Source organism: Abramis brama (genome assembly GCF_963993115.1).
Source record: "Abramis brama genome assembly, chromosome: 3".
In the NCBI taxonomy this organism is placed as follows: domain Eukaryota; kingdom Metazoa; phylum Chordata; class Actinopteri; order Cypriniformes; family Leuciscidae; genus Abramis; species Abramis brama.
In genome coordinates, this window is record NC_139965.1 from 25025678 (window position 1) to 25044114 (window position 18437).

The 18437-nt window shown below is 36.9% G+C and overlaps 1 protein-coding gene across 2 annotated transcripts in view; it reads right to left on the minus strand.

Moving 5' to 3' along the window:
* adam10a (ADAM metallopeptidase domain 10a) overlaps positions 1 to 16023 on the minus strand; it is a 66534-nt gene extending 50511 nt beyond the window's left edge. The window contains exon 1 of one of the 2 annotated variants that reach the window (XM_084108019.1): positions 15795 to 16023. In XM_084108019.1, coding sequence (XP_083964145.1) covers positions 15795 to 15861 — 67 coding nt within the window. In that variant the 5' untranslated portion in view covers positions 15862 to 16023. The remainder of the gene's footprint in view (positions 1 to 15794) is intronic. The other variant, XM_084108018.1, reaches the window with a different exon arrangement.
* Between the last annotated feature and the right edge of the window lie 2414 nt (positions 16024 to 18437).

Genomic DNA, 18437 nt, shown 5'->3' on the forward strand with positions numbered 1-18437 from the left:
CAGATTGTGATCAGACTAACTGTTATTGAACACAAGACTTGGCGCAGAAGGTTAACAGGCAAACTGTGGTGACAGAGTGGGAATAAACCTCTGTGACGGTTGGAATTACACTTTGAGCTGCAACACGATGACTCATTATCCGTAAATTACAAGGCTTAGACCCGTTTCACACGTTCTGTGTCTGCAGCATGTAGGCAAATTAGTATTACAGCAGCAACAGCAGGGCATTGAACTTTCAAACATCAGAGTTTCTGCTGTGTAATACATCTGCGGCTCTATCAAGGCTGTTTTAAGCAGATGGCTACAGGGCACGTGCCCAAAGGAGACCCATCAGGGAGGGGGCACCATGTAGGGCCAAAGACTAAAAAAAAGAGTTTTCAGTTTACCACACTGAATTTATCCTTTAAATATCAGCTGCAAATTATAAATTTGTCACTGGGAACTGGCCAAACATGAAACAAAGTGATAAACTACAAACCAGTCAGTAATATCTGGCCATGAATGTGGTCATTGTCCAGCAAAAGTGGTAATGGATTTATTTCTGCCTTGGAGCTTCCTGTATGATTACAATAACTGTATAAAAATAACTGTATAATTAACAAAACTTAACTTTATTTGTGTGAAAAAATATATGATAAATCATATTTTGAATTATTTTAAAATAAAAGTATGAATGTATAAATAATACAAATTTAAAAATGTAAATATAAAATTTTAATTTCATAAAACGCACAGCAAAATAGGCTAAACATATGCAGTATGAATACTGCAACTTGTAAATATGGGCACTAAAATGTGTGGCTTATGTGTGAAGTTGGCCTTATACTGTCATAAAATAAATTGAAAAAGGGAACAGAAAACAGAAAGAGAAAAAAATAACTATAAATGTCATAATGTACACAAGGGCACTATATTTTCCACTTCTATTGTAGGAAAGTACAGTATTCATGTTTTTTCCTCCCATACTTCCTTAGACTTAAAAAGTGACTTCCTGGCACAGTAGCATTTATGCTAAGAATAGCCTGACCTTAGCAGGGAGCATTTACTCTGTCACGACACTATAGTATCTGCTGCAACAACAGTTGTACAAGTAAATTACCCACAGCAGTCCACACTTTTCATCTCATGAAAAGTATTGCTAGTCCCTTTTCTTCACAGCCCTGAAATCTTGACATGATGATATCTTGTATCTTATAATCAGCCTATAAGATAATATGACTAATAAGACCTCTAGTTGATGTGTTTTCAGAGGAAGAACTTTGACACTGGCTTTCCATTATTAAACACAACCCACAGAGAACCAACCTTTCCTGTTTTGAATCAAACTTTACCTCCCCTGTGCAGACAGGTCATGTCTGGAGACCGTCAGAACTGATTTCAAATGGACAAAATTAGCTCAAACTATTTACATATGAACACGCCCGGAGACAACAGAAAAACATACAGAGAGCAGCAGCTTTCATTTCGTTAAGTAGTGCAGTGGAATGGAAAAACGCGTTTTGCATTTAACATTATTCAATGTTATGCTTTTGTGTTTCACATGAACACAACTCTCCCTCGAACAATAAACTACAACAAAATACATGAACATCACAGAAAAACAAAACATAAATATTTGCAACACTACCAAAACTTCACATTGGTAAAATGCTGAGACATTTTGGAAGCTAAAGCAATAATTTCTGCATGGCAGACTGCCATCAACCAAAGTGTCAATCTGAGTGAAATATCATCAGTGTCTTTCCAATGGAACACAAGTACACAACAAATAAAAATATAGCTTTCTTCAGCAAAAAGCTTCTTTTCAGCTTCTAATGAATGAGGTTTGACAGAAGTTTAGAAACACTTGACCTGATGATTTGCAGCCTTGTCTGATGCACCTTTAATCATAAAACACAACCTCAGGTTGTGAGATAAAACAGTAATATAAGAAATAAAATAAAAAAAATGGACAGAAACAAACTGCACAATTGGCAGAGAGTGAGAGTGGGTGGGAGACTGAAAAAGTGTGCGTGTATAGGCTGGGAGTATAAGTGCAGATGGTTTGTCCACCTGTACAGCGTGATAAAATTCTCCTCTCATCTTGCTGTGGAGAGAGAGAGAGAAAGAGAAAGAGAGAGCAGAAATCAGGAGCAGCACTGCCTCAGAGGAGCAGAACGCTCAACACTCATTCCAATTCCACACACATTAGTGCTCCACCTCCCCAACTCTCCTCTATCTATCACACTATCAAGGCAAACTCTTTTCTTTAGCGCTCTACATTCAATGCACCATGCAGGTTAAAATAAAGGAACATTGAACTGCTTGGTAAGATGACTTCATGTCTGTGGTTACCTTCACGGTTTAGTAAGTTGGCACGGTTATCAGACCTGAGAGCTAAATATGGTTAAGGTTACACAGTTCGCTGTGAAGATTTTAGATATTTTATGTCTATTACCAAAGTCACTTGGGACTTAGGATTGAACTTTGAGAGTAAGTTCTATAGATAGACGGAGATGCTATATGAACTATAGCTTCCTTTTGAATAATTAGCTACGTTCACCCTTGAATATCACAGTACAATTTGCAGATTACATTCCCGTCAATGTGATCTTTGATCTGCTTTCACAAATGCAACAGCTTTCAGTTTTGTTTCCATATTACAGCCATTCAAACATCAGCACCAAAAAATAGTGCTGTTAAAACTCTGTGACGTTATTTACTGGAACTGACCTTTAAACAGCAGCATCACTGAGCTTTTGTCATATTTGACCACATTTCTTACCACAAGCCAACCACGATTTCTGAGTGGCATGTCACAGACTTACAACAAAACAGCTTGGAGCTCCTTCGGAGCTTGGCGACTGGCTCAAGCTCTTTGACAGCAAACTTTTTACGTCAAAGCTAAGGGTGGGTGACATGACCAAAATCTTATATTATGATATGAGTAATTTTATTTCTCGATAATGAAATACATCACAATTATTTGTGCTTTAAATAAGGTTATGGACTTATGGCATCTAAATTTTTGGTACCATTGAAATAAGTTCTAGTCACCATTTTCAATCACAAAAAAACTACTAGCCCAAGTACAAAAAAACTCTCAAGCTTACTAAAGACAAGTAAACAGTGATAAAAAAACAAAACAAATTACAAGCATATAGGAAGACCAACTACAATAGAACAAAGACAAAAATGAAAAACTTCAAGCTCTAGTAAGAAATTAAAGCGCAAGAAAAGGCTGCAATTTCTTTATGCGTAGCTTGTCAGTGAAGTAGGGGTTTAACCCTGGCATCCTGGCCAAATTTGCCCATTGGTCTCTGTTCATCATCATGGCCTCCTAATCATCTCCATATATATTGTCTTTTGTTGGACAAGAGGTTCATAAATGCCTCTCATTTAAGGAAAGATGTTTGAAGTGTGTTGCTTTTTCAAATGCACATTAGAAGCGACTCAAACTCGCAGTGATTTCAGATGGAGCAGTGTTTACTACTGATCACAGAGCTGTGCTTCACTGACAAGCTTTGCATAAAATAAAATTATATATATATATATATTTATTTTTTTTACCCAGCCTTTGCGATTTTATAATCGCTCTAAGCCAAATCGGTTTAAGCGCGATTTTGGGTTATTTGCGATTAATCGTGCAGTCCTAGTATAAAGTAATCATATAAAAAAGATAGAGAGAGATTTTCTCTCTTTTGTTCTTTAATTAACATTAATGACAGACGGCAGCAGATTAATTAGGCTGCTGTCACTTTAGGATCGAAGACAGCACTCAGAAAGTCTATCTGACAGCACGCGCATATAGCAAAATGATTGTTACTGCTTAATGTGCTTCAGCAGTTTAAAATTACTTGTTTTTAAAGGAGAACTCCGGTCAATTTTAACATTGAGCTAATTTTTTTGTACATTTGGAGTGCTGTCAGTACAGAGAACAACGACAAAAATCGGTGTTGCCTACACCGTGTTATCCTCTTTTTAAAATTTGCACCCTGTTGACTTCAATGGGGCAAGTTTTAAACCTGCTTTTAGCCTCTTAACATCCTTGATGTGTCATTACAAGTGCACAGGTCATGTGAGTGATTCCTTCGGAGTGAACGCGGGTGAATCTGACTGCAGTAGATGTGAAAGATATGAATAAAAATGATGTTTATTCAGCCAGCGCACATACCTGTATTTAGGCTACATCCTGTTTTCGGTCAAAGTCCACAGTAGTCGACTGTCGAGTTCACGCGCGTGATGTACTAAACCTATGCGCGTGAACTCGACAGTCGACTACTGTGGACTTTGACCGAAAACAGGATGTTTCATAGCTCAATGTTAAAATTGACCGGAGTTCTCCTTTAAACCGCAATGGTTAAAAACGCATGCATCTAAGCTTTCGTGGCGGCGCAGCACAGCAACGTGACGTCACGAGAGCGTAACCGCGATAGAGAAGACTCCAAAATCTCCAAAATCCAAAATAAAACGGTTAATAATTTTTCTAGCGGTATATCGCCCACCCCTAGTCAAAGGACATGAAGCATAGCATTAGTTTGCAGACAGATGAAGTCCATGAATCCTTAAAGAGACCCTTGAAGTTTTTTTAAGCTGCAGTCAGCCTATAATGACTTGTCAATGAAGGCAGCTCACAAATTTTAGAAGTTAATAAGAAAAAGAAAAACACTGTCAAATGATGTGTCTTGAGAGACAAGGACATTTATATCTATGGACTAATAGACAACTACTCATTTTCACATTGTTTCTATAGCAACTTGGCACTTTGCTTTAAAAAAAATAACGAGTAATTTGCTCGCTCATCCTTAGCCCTGTAACCTAAAACTAGAGTCAGCCAGTGAACCTTTTTGCTGAGAAGCATAACGGTGTAATGATAGGGAAATTATGTTTCATCAGAAGCAAAAGGTCTATTAGCTAAGGCAGAGAGGTGAGTCAGTCCACTTAAGATTAGCATTTTCTGCCCTGCTATTCAGCTGCGGACCTGAATAAAGCATCACTTCAAAAGTTTTTACACTAGGTACAATTAGTTAAATGGGCTGAGTATTAGTACTTAGGTATGTACGGTATGTTGCATTGTCTTCATGGATGAACAACGACAAACAACAAACGTATAGCACGAAATATGATCTCAGAGTAAAATTAGTATTATTATTGGCTGGTTGTTCACATGACAGGCTCTAGAGGAGGGAGACCAGAGAAGTGGGTAAGGCATGTAAACAAATTATCTAGGTAGACAACACAAGGTTTTCATTTAGATCAATTCTGATGCACTGACAAAGTCATGATAATTGGGAGTTATTCAGCACTATATTAAGAGCACAGGCAATCCCGGAATAGGCCTGAACAGACAGAATTTATAGATGACAACATATTTCAGGGTAAATGAGAAATGCACAGACACAGAGAGAAAGGCATAACTCTGTGAAAGGAGGGCGGACACTGAGCACTTTTGTACAAGCACAAACAATAGCTGCCTCATTTCTGCCTAAATTACCCCACATGTGAGGACAAAAGCAGCGGACTCCCACACAAAGATAACCGCAGAGCTGTCAGAAGTAACGCACGGCACCACTGGATGAGACGAGTGGAAGACCTGAACAACAATGCCAGCTGCGCGTTTTCACACTCTCTTCTCTCCGACGCAAATTGAAACGCACTCGCCTCCTCTCACTCTCCGATGGAATAGTGTTGTTCATTTTCTCAATCCTGCAGGTTTTGTGCTCGCCTCACACCAAAAATGTGCGTACCACTGATCTATAAGAGTGGTGCGCACATAAAGTCGCCTCTCAAACACTACCAAATTTTGTTATTTTTCGTGGCTTAGCCTATGACGCTTAAACTGTCAAATACAAACAAAATTACACCAAAATGCCCATCTTGGCGAGTATTCAGGTAAACACAGTCAGTATTGGAATGTAAATAGTTGAAAACGCATGTTGTGTAACAGTATTGGATCTGTGCATAAGTTCTTAAAGTGTTATGTTAATCAAAGAACAAAAGATCGACTGCTCTTGACCGAAAAACTTTTGTAAATTTTATTGTAAGCATTAGCCTAATCTGTATTTCATTTTTACAATAAAGACTTTTTTTTCCCTAGTGGTATCGAAAATTTACATTTTTCAAGGTATCGTATCTAAGTTAGAAATTCCAGAAATGTGACAAAACTAAACCACACTACTTGTGACAGCCTGTGATTACACATCTTTTATAGCAGCCACCATTTCTATAATCAGATGAACTCGGTTTTGTTAAACTGAGCCACTCATTTGGCATCCAGAAATGCTCAACACTTTTGCAAACAAGCAAATATATTTTCAGTGTTTACTGCCTCCATAATATAAAGCCTATCATCCATCAGGGATTATTTTGTCTAAATCTACAATGCAAGTAATTCCTTTAAGTGATCAAATTAGGGATGGCCCGATACCGATACTGGCATCGGGGATCGGGCCGATACTGTCCTCATATAGCCTACTCGTACTCATAAAAATTCGCCGATACCGCGTACATATTGCGAGCACATCCCTTTAAACAGACATCAGTGGAAAGTTTGTTCAGTGGGATGTCAATGGCAAAGAAAATAAAACGAGGCATGTAGATTATTATTAACGTTAACTGACGAGAGAGAGAGAGAGAGAGAGAGAGAGAGAGAGAGAGAGAGAGAGAGAGAGAGATATATATATATAGAGAGAGAGAGAGAGAGAGAGAGAGAGAGAGAGAGAGAGAGAGCGAGCGAGCGCACTTCTGTTGATTGCTGATCGTTCACTCAGCACATGTTATTTGGATGAAAACTAAATCGTATATGCAAGTAAAGTAAAACATGAACTGTTACGTGATTTAAGTATAATGAGTGGTTCCCTACAATATTTCAGGACGTGTACAGGTCAAGAAGTTCCATGAATGCAAACATCCAAAGCGCAAACCAGCGTCTCAGCGCGCGAATACTGAATTAAATTGTCTTTCACGTCTTGCGCTTGTACGGACGAATTCACACAACATTATGTAAAAACGCCCGTCTTGGCGAGTATCCTATAGTAAACAAAGTCGGTTATATCTCAAATGAACATAGCCATGTTCAAATGCGGTCCGTGCGTTCGGTCTTAAAGGGGCAGCAGTTTGATAATCCTGCTTCTGTGTTTTAATGTTAATCAAACAAAGGACAAAGAAATACTCACTGCTCTTGACTAAATACGCTACCCTTTTCAACTTTACAAAAATATCTATCTATATATTATTTATACAGTAATGAATATGCTTTTTTCACATTTGATTACTTTATTCAAATTTCTGTACCTGTTGGATCTACCTGAAAAACTCTAAAAACACTGTTTATTTCATTTGTAGCCTTTCTTTGTTCTATTGTATTTATTTGTCCTATTTGTAATTCGATTGTTTGTTCTTATTTTGTTACTGACTGCTTACTTGTTTTAAATTCACATTAATTAAGCTGGTAGTTTTTGTTGTAGTATCAAAATTGGATTAAATAATTGGGATCGGTTACGGTATCGGCGAGTATCAAAAATTAAAGTATCGGTATTGGACTCGTTCTGAAAAAAGTGGTATCGGGACATCCCTAGATCAAATAAGTTGTAAAATGATCATATAAGAAATCATACACATGGACCAACAACATCATAGATTCTGCATTGTTAAGTCCCCAAAATAGCACAGCACATACTTTTCAACGTTTGGGGTTGGTTTTGGCAAAGGTGAATTTTCAGCAAAATTACTTTAGGCTTCAGTGTCACATGATCTTACAAAAATCATGCTAATATGGTGCTCAAAAAACATTTCTTATTCTAATCAATGTTGAAAACAGTTGTGCTGCTTAATATTTTTCTGGAAAACATCATGCATTTTTTCAGGATTCTTTGATGGAAAAAAAAACATTCAAAAGAACAACATTTGAAATAGAAATATTTTGCAATGTCAAATTCTTTACTCTCACTTTTAGGCTAATCGATGTACTTTATCATCAGTAATGCTGATAAAATATATGAAATACTGATCCCAAAATTTTGAATAGTAATGTACACTTATTGTAATGAAAAAAGTCAATATTAGCACCCACTTTGCATCCGTTTGAGGCAAAAGACTGTCTATGTTCAAGTCCTAATTCTATAACATTCAAAAACACAAAATGCGAATAATGAAAACATCTGTTCGGATCACTACTCGAGTTTTGCGACAGACAAAAAAAAAAAAGAATAAACGCAAACAACCAATTTCCTCTCCATTGTTTGCACCCATAGAAAGGTCACTAAGAAGTGCTTTGAGTTTTGAATGCACCACCAATCTTGAACACAATGCTGACTGATGCATGAAAACTCTATTTCTCAGCCCAGCCAACATAATAAAAAAAAAAGAGTTAACTATTTTAGAACATCATCAGCTTATGTGAATTTCATATTGGCACCAACACTGACTGAACAAATTTAATAAAGGACACAAGATGAATGCAGGATGAAACATTCCATCAAAAATACAATCAGTATGTCACTTAAATTAAATTTGTATACATAAACACTGAAGCATGAAGTTGAACTGGGTGGTGCACAGGAAAATTAAAGGAAGTGGAAACAGCTTGGCTCATGATTCATAGAGTCTGTGTAAGGGGCCAGTGACCTTTACACTCATGTTCCTACAGTCAATGCCATATAAGAGGTTATAGGCACGGCTCTGTGGAGAAACCACATGACAAATGAAAAAATGCAAACCCAGATTTAGTAATCCTAAATTTCAAAGCACATGGCAGAAGATTTGACACAAATCAGCTTTTGTTTTGCCCGAGCTGTGGGCATTCGATGGTGGGTGTTTAATAGCATAGATACATTGTTTCTTTTCATGCCAAGATCTGGACTACACTTAATGCATGTATAGGAGGAGCTGAACCGAACCACTGGAAAGATGCTACCCTCTTCATTTCTGTCAACTTTAGGAAGGAAAAACAGCACTTATTTTCAAGTAAGTGAGCCTGGGAACTCAGCAGCCAAATAAACTCCACTTCACAAAAAGCTTGAGCTGGCTGAAAGTGATAAAATGGCAAAAAGGGACTGGCAATTTGTCCCAAGAACACAATTAAAGGTCTATCTGACCTATCTTTATGGTGCAGAACTCAAACAGTCCTGGAAAAGAGTTTAAAAAAAGTCAAATATACTATAAGGTATGATGTGTGAACACCGGATTGGGTCTTATGAGGGCACAGGGCAGGGCGAGAGAAGAGAAGCTAACCCATCTGTTTGTTAACATTGCTCAGAGTGAAATTGGTAAGAGGAAGAGTAATCGGATTATATATGTAGCACTATTTATAGACAGACGAATGCCAATCATCTTCTTAAAGAGGAAGAAACTACTATAAAGAGATAGATTTAGCAACATCTGATAGAAAACACTTTATCATAGCTTACATATTCATAGTGCAATAAAGTTTATGACTCTGGAAAACCATGAAAAGTCCTTTCCAAAAGAGATTATTTAAAAATATAGCACTGTATTTATTTGAATACTTCACATTAGTGGTCAATGGGTTTTTAATGACTGATGCCAATCCAGATCTCTTATGGCCAATGGCCATATATTATATTATATATATATATATATATATATATATATATATATGATACAATAAGATGCACACAAAATTATCTCTCATATTTATATATTTAAGCAATCCAACATAAGCAGGAGTGCTGTTTTGAATATCAGCTCAGCTATTTGGCTGCAGGCACAAGACTGCAGGTAAACAGCTGTGCTGATATTCAGTACCATATTTCATTTCCTGCTGGTTATGCACAGCTTTGAGGTTTGCAGCCTGCAACAACAGAAATGAAGCCAAACAGAATGGAATAACTGTACTGAGTAGCAGCAACTGAAAGACTAATGGCGCTTTTCCACTACACAGTACCAGCTCGCCTCGGCTCGACTCTGTTTGGTTTTCCACTGTGTAAAAGTTGTACCTGTACCTGCTTCCAGGTACTTTTTTTCGTACCACCTCCGGCGAGGTTCTAAGCGAGCTGAGGCGATACTAAAATGTGACGTGAAAACACGGCAGACTGCAGATTGGTCAGAGAGAATCGTCACTATTCATTGCGTCATCATTGCACGCGCCAGACGGAGTATCCTGAATAAAAAAACAGCAAAAACAAAAACAAAAACATCCAAAAACAGTGTGGTCTTTTGACAGCTAAAAACAGATTAAAACATGGCTATATATTGCAAACTTATATTGCAAACGGCATTCCATATCTTAAAAATGCATTTGGTCTACTGAACAACGCTTCAAGCTCATAAGCACCGACACTGGGAAAGTATCATTTTGTAGAGGATGGAACTGTCATTTACTTTGGGTACACAATTTATTGATGTCATGAACACCAGATGTCACAATAGAAAATCTACAGATCAAAAACTTCTCTAGTGGTAATGCCTCTTGGAATCCCTTTACCAAGTAATGAAAATATCAAACAGTTATGAGTAATGGGCATATTAATCTGCTGACTGTGAGGGTTTGGGGAGCTGAAAAAAGAAAACCGATAGGGACACCCATGCAGCCTGCAAGGAAGTGATATTAAATAAAGTTAGCATATCTAGTGGGTGTGTCATTTTGGCTTGTTATCTCAAAGCGCAAACATGTGGTTCACAAACAAGGGATCGACTTTCTGTGAAAACATGAGTTTAGAGAAAATAAGGTGAAGTTCATCACATCATTGTGGGCAGGCATCCATGAGCCTGTGTGTATGTGTGTTTGCTCCTCTTCTGCCAGAACAGAGGGGAGAACACAGCTCAGAGTGGTGTAGGGATGACGTCAAAACCCGGAAGATTAATTTGCCACTGGTTTTCTTGAGATTTTCCTATAGGGTTTTATAATGGAGTTTTTCAATTTATGAGTAAGATCTGTGATAAACAGAACTCGATGATACTTGAAATGGATGTAACAGACCATATATGCAGAATTACAGCAAATGTGCATTATGGCAGATTGACCAGGAATTCTGCAAAATTTCTCAAATAAAGTGTAACATTCTGTATAAAAACAGTAGCAGCGATGGCCAGAATAAACTTGGTTGGCTCGTGACCTATTAGATTTCAAATAACTTACCCAAACAGCCAACATTTCCAGCAGAAAAGCTTTAGCTTCTTGGTTGATGCGGTCATCCTGAGGTATCGCTAATTATCATAATTACCTGGGTTAAATGCTTTCAAAATTTACTTTGGCTTTCTGCAAATTGCTCCATCCACAAAAACGTTGTGGATAATAAATTAGCAACGATGTCCTCCTCACTAACATTACGAATAGCGCTAGCTATTTCATCATTTAAAATAAAATAAAAATTGTTTTATTGTGTTCCCTACAGCGATTGAAACCCATTTAGAGGGACGATATGTTTCGGCTTGGTCCTTTGTAATTTCACAGCTGGACCACCAATCACAGAACTGAAAACATTAGGTGGAAAAAGTCTAATATGGAGAAAATGGGCATCTACAACAACTGAATAGGCAGATTTTAAGGGTTTATTTCCTCTTAAGGTTTTAGATGTTTATTGTCAATTTATGAATTCCAATTATAAAATTAAAACTGATGACTTTGTGTTAAAAAAGTTTGTACTTTTTAGACTATTATTTAAAAGTTTGTATTGCCAGTATTATTTTTACAATAGTTTAGGCCGTCTCTGAGGGCCTAGGGGGGCCTGGCGTTACCCTCCGCTGCTTTGATTAATATTTTCAAGGCACTATGCAGTTTAGTGGTGACGTAAATTTACATGATGACCACATTCCCATGACACACATCTCCAAACCAAAAATGACAAAATCATTTCTAAATAAAAAATATCTTATAAAATAAAGCAACTCTTTAAAAATATAGTGCTGACTGCACTGGTCGGAGAGAGGAGGGTTATCAGTCAACTCTGCTTTCAATTATTCATTACATCCAGCCTTTGGTAAAAAATAGCACCAAAGTTAAACGTACAAAATATAAAAATGCATAGTCTTTTTCAAGATGTGAAATTTGCTAATTTTGCAATAAGCAAAACAACTTCAGAGCTTTAGATAAAATAATCCCCTACTACAAATGTAGCATACTTTAAATAAACATAACGTGTGGTGTTCCTTAAAACTGAAAAAGAAATCATCTGAATTGTAAATAAACCCTCTAACCCTCAAACACTAATTCACATTTTTTCTTCAATTTCAATGCTCCATTCAAAAGCTTATCCTGTTATTACATGAAAGACCATTGCCGTCTGCCACTGGCGAGGAACCCGTTTCCTCTGTAAACCTGTGTTCTGTTCCTCTGATAAAGTCTCAACAATATCTTTTTCGTTCTGAAGCACCTGTCCAGATTCCAGAATTATTATTATTATTTATTTATTTTATTTTTTTGCCAGAAATGAAATATCTGTCTGTAAGTCAATGGAATTTTTCCACTGGATTATTGCCAAAAATATCCTGTAGCTTTACATTCTTGCAGTGCATCTGTCACAAGCACATTAAGATTTTGCACTTCATATTTTAGTTTTTGTGGTTAAATGTGAGGAATTTTCCATATGTGTGCAGCCACACTGAGTTCTGGAGAACAATAAAAAGCTTTAGGTAACCTAAAAGATATAAAAACCAGACAGCACATTTTTCCCTGAGGTAGAAATTGCTTTTAGCAGTCCAATCACTTACAACAAAAACAGAATCAGATGAAGTTTTATTTACCTCCATAAGCCAATTTTCACTAGTGACCTTTAATGCTAGACCCTGGGCACATCATACAGAAATACATCTTTTTGGGACGATTCAACTAGCAAGTTGGAGAAGAAGCTAACCACATAAAAACAACCAAAAACGGTTGTAAGCTGTCCTACAAAACCGTTTGTGTTATGCGTACTGTGTAGTTTATTCAAGTTGCTCAACAAGCCATTTCATCACTGGATGGTGTAATATTCATTTACTTGCCTCAGTACACACAGACATTATTAATCTCAAACAGATGACACTGACCCCAAACATATTTGTTACCTTCAGTCTTAATTCACAATATGTATAAAAAAATAAATAAAAAAAAACTCAAATTGCTGATGGAAAACAGCTCACTAATGTTGATGTTGCAGGCACACAATAACATGTTTGAGTTGATATCTGAGCAAAAAGGGATGTCATCAAAGCTTTTTATGCGATTGTTTTCACAGCTGGCTAACAAAAGCAACAAAGAGCAATGTCAAAATGGATACTACTACTAAACATTTAAAGGTAGGGTAGGCAATTTCGGAGAGGCTAGCAATAGCAAGCTAGCTTTGAAAGCATGAGATCCCACCCTCCCTTCAGTGCTACCCAAAGCCACGCCTCCTGCAAAGTGTCATGAGAGAGTGTTAAATTACCTCATGTCTCAAAGCACATAACATAACAATAATAATGAACGTAAACAACTTGCAGAGCTCTTACTTGTACCACCTGTGCTGCAGTGTTGACATAGAAACGCATAGTCTGAACGTCACAGGTTGCCATCTTGTAATTACGGTTACGACCTAGCATGAACGCAGCATAAGCTTATAGTTTTGGTTCTGTAGGTTCTGCTGTTTGTTTGCGGCACTCAGTGACTGTCTGTCCACAACTCTGCATAGCTTTACGGATCTCGCCGATGACATGTGATGTCTGCGTGAGCAGCAAATACGTATGTTGACAGGCAGGAAGGAGATTGTATCATTGCATTCGGAGCATTTTTGCATTTTTTGGTCCTGAGACTTCCACAGAAGTGTACATGTTTTAATATTTAGACTACTTCTATTATTAATTGCTATCAGGATGTGAAGAGTTTCAACCAGTATAACAAAAATAGTTTATAAAAGAAATTGCCTACCCTACCCTTATACACAGTGATGTGGCCCGAATATAGAGGTTAATTAAACTTTTTTATGATTCATCTAAAATGGCTTGAAAATACACTTGAGAATGCAGCTTTCCTTTTTTCCACATACATGAATAAATACATTTTTCATGGGAGATGTAAAAAAACTGCATATCTCAAAGATCACAGAGCATGTGAAACACCATCGGGATCTAGGCAATTAGTGACAACAAAGGGGAATATTGCAGAAGTGTATGTCTTTAGCCCAGTTAAAAAAATAACTAAATGAACAGCAAATACATTAGAAAACATAAAATCCCATAGCAACAAACTCAGCTGAACCAAAACAGATCCCAAAACAAAACAAAACTGCCCAGCATTCCATCCTGATAAATCTAAATCTAAAATCTAAATCTAGATACACTTAAAAGATTAGATCACTCGAGTCCAGAATTAAAATTTCCTGATAATTTACCCACCCCCATGTCAAGATGTTCATGTCTTCCTTTCTTCAATCGAAAAGAAATTAAGGTTTTTGAGGAAAACATTCCAGGATTTTTCTCCATATAGTGGACTTCAACAGGGACCAACAGGTTGAAGGTCCAAATTGTGACCCAGTGTTTACAAAGCGAACGTGCAAAGACTAAGTCAAACGCCCTTTACAAAAAAAGGTAAAACAACGATATGACAATTTTGAAGTTGGAGGAGAAAATGAGATGGAGTTTTTCCCACTTCCCACTTTCCCGCTTCCGCCTACGTCACGAGCGACCTTTCGACCCGTTGGTCCCTGATGAAGTACACTATATGGAGAAAAATCCTGGAATGTTTTCCTCAAAAACCTAAATATCTTTTTGACTGAAGAAAGACATGAACATCTTGGATAACATGGGGGCAAGTAAATAATCAGGAAATTTTAACTCTGGAGTGAATTAATCTTTTAAACACACTTCTTCAGAATTAGTTCAACAGCCCTAGAAAGCCTGGTTGTGAAGAAATGTCAGACAACTAAAATAGGAGGAAACAGAAAGATAACATTCACTAGCACTCATCTGATGTCATCATTTCTAGTCTGCCAGCAAGGGCACGGTATGTTTCAGCAGAAATCTGAACTTCACCTGTGGTGAAATTCATTCTTTGAAGAATCTGCAGTAGCTCTGTTGTCTTACCACACACAGCCATGCTTATCCAGCTAGCTAAAGGGATAACTTACTTACAACAGATTGTTCTATTGTTGGTCAACAATGTTTATTATAGTTAGATACTAGTACAGACTAATCCCAACCCAAACTCTAATCGTGGACTTAATACACTGTAGAACGTAAAGGTTGTCAATGGTTGATTTTTTATTTATGTATTTATTTTTACTTTTTTGATATATTTTGTTCCTTAAATTCTCGTAAAATCTCACACATACGTTTGTAAAACACAAGTTAACTAGACAAGTACCAGCACTGAGGTGACCTCGTCTCGAGTGAAAATGATAACAGGAAAGGTGTGTAACGTTAGTCTTTCATTTCGCACTCTGTTTTTTTGTTTGTTTTTCTGACTAACATTGCGCACTCGACAACGCACTTCTGAAATAACAAACCAAGAAGGCAAACAGAACAGAAACGTATAAACTGAACGAATTCATCATCTGTCTCCATTCTCATTACTCTAATGTGAATGAATACACTCGCCAAGTTAGCTAGCTGGGTTCCCATTGACAGACAGCTAGCTAGGACATTTATTGCCATTCTTCTAAAATATCCCAAAGTCATTTTGAAAACTCCTCACCAAACTGTCTAATATAAAATGCTGGTATGCGAATAAACCTGAAATTCCACGTGTTTAACACTAAAAGTTGCCTATTTTTAGTGTTTAGTTTCACTTCCGCACTCACGCTCAGTCTCTCTATGCTCACCCCTCCCATATAGCTCACTTCAGCTAAAGCACAATCCGATTAACCGTCACTTTTTCCAGAACTAAAGCAAAACACACTTACCTTTGGTGTCGCTTAAGCAGTATAACAACATCAAGAGTTTGAACAAAACCATATCGAGTAAATTCATCGCTCGCACATTGACACTGAGGCTGGTTTGATTGTTAGTTTTGCGGGTCTTAAAGGCGCAGTCGCCCTCGGTGAGTGTTTGTGAATGTCTGTGTGACGGATGCTGCTGCTGTGCGGCCTCGGCTCCGGGCTTGTCTCTAACGGCCTGACGTCAGGCGCAGGCAGAGCGTAAACCACGCCCACTCGAGGACATGAAAGGATGTCCACATGAACGCTTTTGTACTGAGACTTTGTAGAACATAATGGAATAAATTATATTGGATGAGAATGACAGCTATTTTAAACTATAATTAACATTAGTTGTGGTTCTTTGAGATCCTTATGCTAAATACTTATACCTAGTGTTTGTATGTATACATTTTGATATAGTTTGTTTGTAGGCTATGTTAATAGTTTCACTGTTTTATGCACAGCTAATTATAAATAGACTGACCCAATACCTAACAGAAACATTTTGTTTTTGTCTGTTTTTTTGTTTGGTTGGTTGTTTTTTTTGTTTTGTTTTTTTGTGCAAATATACATAGCCTACACTTCATTTTATATATCTTTTTAAAAAAACAGAACGTCCCTAAATTGAGGTTTTATCAAATTTAACTCACTTCTGGGGACAAATTTGTCCACAAATAACAGTTAAATCAATACATACACGTTATAGGTGCGAAGAATGATTATTTGGAAACGATATCTAGCTCAACGTTGCCATCGTGCGGTGGATAGAAACATTTCTGGATGGGTTTGATGTTGATACTGCGTGATGTCACATCAAATTTCCATGAAAGACACAGACGTACAATCTTTCACACGTGACCACGGTATATATGTGGTGAGGAAAAATTCTAAATCCATGAAAGATTACATTAATCCATCACGTGTAGATTAACTTTATGTGACAGTTATCAGGAAAAAACTAAAAAATCTACACATTCTTTTTTATATAGGCCTATTTTATCATGTTTTTAACATAATATAGTATACAAATAAATGATACGCACAAATCAATAACAAGAAAACAAACTAACAAAATAAAACCAATTAAAGAACAAAAAGTGGGCTAACATAAGCAAGGCAGACACTTAAAAAAATGTAACAGCGAGAACTTTACATAATGGTACATTATAGAGGAAATCCATAAAGGGCTGCCGACCATGTAAGTTGGGCTCTAAACACATTATTCTTTTTTTTTTTTTCTCTTTTTTTTTTGAAACCTTGAATTTTGGAGTAATAAAAAAATAAGTACACTAACTTACAACCCCAAATTTGTTTTTATTCATTATTATTATTTTGTAAAATGCAATAAAATCAAGAATCTGTGATTTGTTTATTGTTATTTAACAAACAAAAGTACAAAAAAATATTTTCAAAGTTTTCTTAAGTGTATTTTGTAAATATAAACAAATTTTGATTTTGAAGGCTGTAACACACTCCAAAAGGTTAGGAGAGAGGCATGTTCACCACTGTGTCACATCACCATTCCTTTTAATTAAACTTTTTAAAATGTTTGGGAATTGAGTTAAATGTCTCTGTCCCAATATACACATCCAAGTCAATGGTACCTTCACACATATGCAAGTCACCCATACTGTTTGCACTGATGTACCCCCATGACAGATGCTTGCTTTTGCACCTGTCACTGATGAAATCTGGATGGTCCCTTTCGTCTGTGGGACTGAGAACTCGATGTCCGTTTTTCCCAAAAACAAGATGAAATCTGACCACAGAACAGATTTCCACTGTGTTTTGTATAATCTGAAATTAGCTCGGGCCCAGAGAACGTGCCGGCATCTCTGCATAAAACTGATTTATAGATTTATCTTTTTGTAACAGAGATTCCTGTGGCACTCCTTGATGCATGCAGACTGTGTTAAGTGACAATAGTTTTTCAAAGTACTCCCGAGCCCATGGCTGTATTTAACAGAGTATGACGGTTCCTCATGCAATGCTGTCTGAGGGCTCTTTTAACAGAGATTTCCTGCCTTGCCATACATGCACTGAGATTGCTCTGAATCTTTTTACAATATTATGTATGGTAGAAGGTGAAAGACTTAAATCTTTGCAATCTTGCATTAAGAAATGTGATTTTTAAACTGTTTGAGAATTCTCTCATGATTCTCAAACTGTGATGAGCCATGATGACCCATCTTTGCTTGCAATTCACCTACTTATTGTGGACTGTTTCAAAAGAGTTTAACTTGGATAATCTATAAACCTTTAACTTTTTTCGCAAAACTCAATCTCGCCTATAGGGCAACCAAAGGGCTAGAGCCCTGTCACAGATTCTTGATTTTATTGCATTTTACAAAATGTCAAAATACAAAATTTGGAGTTGTATAACCGATATAAAATTGATCATGTTGTTTTGTATTCATTCAGAAGTTTTATGTTAAAATGAGAGTTAAAATTAAAATTGTGTCATTGTGGAACACCAAAAGGAGATGACAGCCTCAGTCTCCATTCACTTTCATTGCCTAAGGCTGTCAGTCTAACATTCTGCCAGACATCTCCTTTTGAGCTAAGCGAAATAAAAAAGTAATACAGGTTTGGAACAACATGAAGGGGAGTATACCTTTAAGCTGCTAG